Raw genomic sequence first — 2500 nt, 5'->3', positions numbered from 1 at the left:
CTTCGCACTGGAACACAGGCCGGTTACCAGAGTGGATCTTCATGTGGTTCGCTAGCCTCCGTAATGCATTGAACCTCCGTCCGCACAGCGTGCACTGGCACTCCGACTTGGTAACCTTTTTCTCTCCATGCGAAAACTTCTCATGGTTCTCCAGTGTCTCGTGGGTCTTGAATCTCCTGCGGCACTTGCGGCATTCATACTTCTCGTTGGCTCTCAGGTAGCGTAGGTATGGCCCCTTGTTCTTCTTTTTCCTGGGCGGCTCACTGGCATCCGGCTCGAGCTTAGGCTGGGACTGCGCCTCGGCTTCCTTCCCCTGAGGAGGGTGCTTCGTCTCCAAGTGGAATGTGAGCTTGAAGGCTGAGAAAAATACCTTGTAGCAGTGGGGGCAGATGGCGATGTTGGCACTCTCCCGCTCCTCCTCAGAGTGCTCCCAGATGTGGCTGCGGAATTCGTTCGCTGTCGTGCTGCTGAAAGAGCAAGCCTTGCAAGAGAATGGATCCACATCTTCATGATTCTGGTTGACACGGTGTAGAAGCAAGTGGTCACGGGTATAAAAATGAATGTTGCATGTCTTGCATGCAAATTTTAAGTCCCGCACCGACTTTACCTTATGAGTCAATCTAACATGTTTTTTATAAGCGTCCATATTTGTTAACTTGTGGTCGCACATTGGACATTCAAATGGATGATGATTTCGATGTTTGTTCATGTGATCAAACAACTGGTCTTTGGTTGTGAAATCAAGCTGACATATTGTACACACAGGTGAGCGCTGAGAGTGCATCTGCTTTTTATGGACATCCATGGCCTCTTTGCTGGACAACTGGACATTACACTCCCCACACTTCTCCTTCAAAGCGCCCATGTGGCCCTGCATGTGGGTGAACAAGGCAAGCATTGTGGGAGCCCGGAACTGGCACACATTACATCTCTTAACAATAGACCTCGTCAGGATGCCCGGTGCAGGAGGGCACAGGTCTATCATCCTCAGGAATTCCTCCTCTGAGACCCCTATGCTTGGCCTCACATGATCCTCGTCACCCTCAAAGTCCCCACTTCTCCGGGTCGCCACCTTGCGCTTGCCCTTAGCCACTGGAAGCTCCTCATAAGGATCTATGTCATCCTGTTCGAAACTGATGGCTGACACAGAGGGGCTTGAGATGATCTCGGACACATTCTGGGTGAAGATGTGTCGGATTTCTTTGCTGTTCAATGCCGGGCCTTTGCTTCTGAGAGGCTGCTTCAGGAGCTGGTTGTTGTATCTCTCCTGCATTGACTGAGAAGAAGAGGGGCATATTAGATATAAGTATGTACAATACATCCACACATTTATTAACTTGCAAATATTAAATGTTGAGAAGACCTGTGTACAAATATGTTTACTAGATTCTACCTTAATTTTCATAGACACATATCTGCTGTAAAAAGTAATAATAAAAAAATCCCATTTAAGACCTATCTTCTTATAGTGACGTTTTCTTATTGTTTCAGAGGTTAGTATTCATATATATGTTATTATGAATTGGAACTTAAAAAAGCATTTTTTAACACTCATGTTTACCTTTTCACCCAGAAGCTCATTCCTGGCCAAGGATCCATTGTGGGAATGTCCTTTGAGCAGTTGATTCATCTGCTTGCCAAGAGCCGCACACTCCCTACACAGGACTTGGACTCCAACAATTGTTTTGGATCCCCTGGTGAATGTGCAAGAAGTAGGATTGCCATTCACCACCACAATGCCTTTACACTCTTTCGAGAATAGGCTTTCAAATGGAGTGGAGATGATATGGCCTTTCTGCTTGAAGAAGTGCCTAAGTTGCTCATGGCTTTCCAGGTGTGTCTCAAAGAGAGCTGGTTTTAGGCCAAGACATAGTTTGCGGTCTGGGGATAGGCATCGAAACAGGTGGTTGATAGCATTTGCTGAGGTTAGCTCCCCGGTCTTCAGGAGTCTGCTGAAGCCCCGAAGATAATAACTAATGCGTGTATCATCTTTCCTATACACAGCCTTGAATGAGATATCTGTCATAACCTCACCATCACAATGGAAGAAGTCTGACATACGCTTCACCTCCAACCAGCTCTCATTGTTAAATTGTGTGACGAGACCTTGCACTGCATCTTCCTCTGAGGCATATTCTGTGAGGTATTTCCATGCCTGCTGTGATGTCAACTCAGCTGCCATATCTTTGGGTGCTGACTGCAGCTGCAGTGGCAACAGGGCAACCTCAGTGACCCCATTTTCAATAAAACCTTCTTCTGTCGACATCACTTCATGTCCAGGTGTCTGTACAACCACAATGCCACTGTCAAAGCCTAGCTCACTGATACCACCATCCTCAGCTTCACTGTTTGAGGATGTGTTTTGTGGCTCCTCTGGGGTCTCTCTCTTGAAAGACCTCTGGGGATCAATAAGAGGCTTGGTGTCTGGAGAATCTGGAAGGACTCTTTTCCTACCCCGAATCACCCTCTTTCCTCGCCCTGCTGGCCTTCCTCGTCGTGG

General features: G+C 47.3%; 1 protein-coding gene across 1 annotated transcript in view; it reads right to left on the bottom strand.

The window, feature by feature from the left end:
- LOC113821246 (uncharacterized) overlaps positions 1 to 2500 on the bottom strand; it is an 11096-nt gene that overhangs the window by 549 nt on the left and 8047 nt on the right. The window contains exons 5-6 of the mRNA XM_027373733.2: positions 1562 to 2500; positions 1 to 1276 (exon numbers count right to left, since the gene is read on the bottom strand). The exon at positions 1 to 1276 is cut by the window's left edge and continues 549 nt beyond it; the exon at positions 1562 to 2500 is cut by the window's right edge and continues 671 nt beyond it. Of these exons, the coding sequence (XP_027229534.1) occupies positions 1 to 1276; positions 1562 to 2500 (2215 nt within the window). The remainder of the gene's footprint in view (positions 1277 to 1561) is intronic.

This window comes from Penaeus vannamei, chromosome 4, assembly GCF_042767895.1.
Source record: "Penaeus vannamei isolate JL-2024 chromosome 4, ASM4276789v1, whole genome shotgun sequence".
Taxonomy (NCBI): Eukaryota; Metazoa; Arthropoda; class Malacostraca; order Decapoda; family Penaeidae; genus Penaeus; species Penaeus vannamei.
The sequence above is the reverse complement of the archived record's forward strand: the minus strand, read 5'-3'. Positions and strand labels throughout refer to the sequence as shown.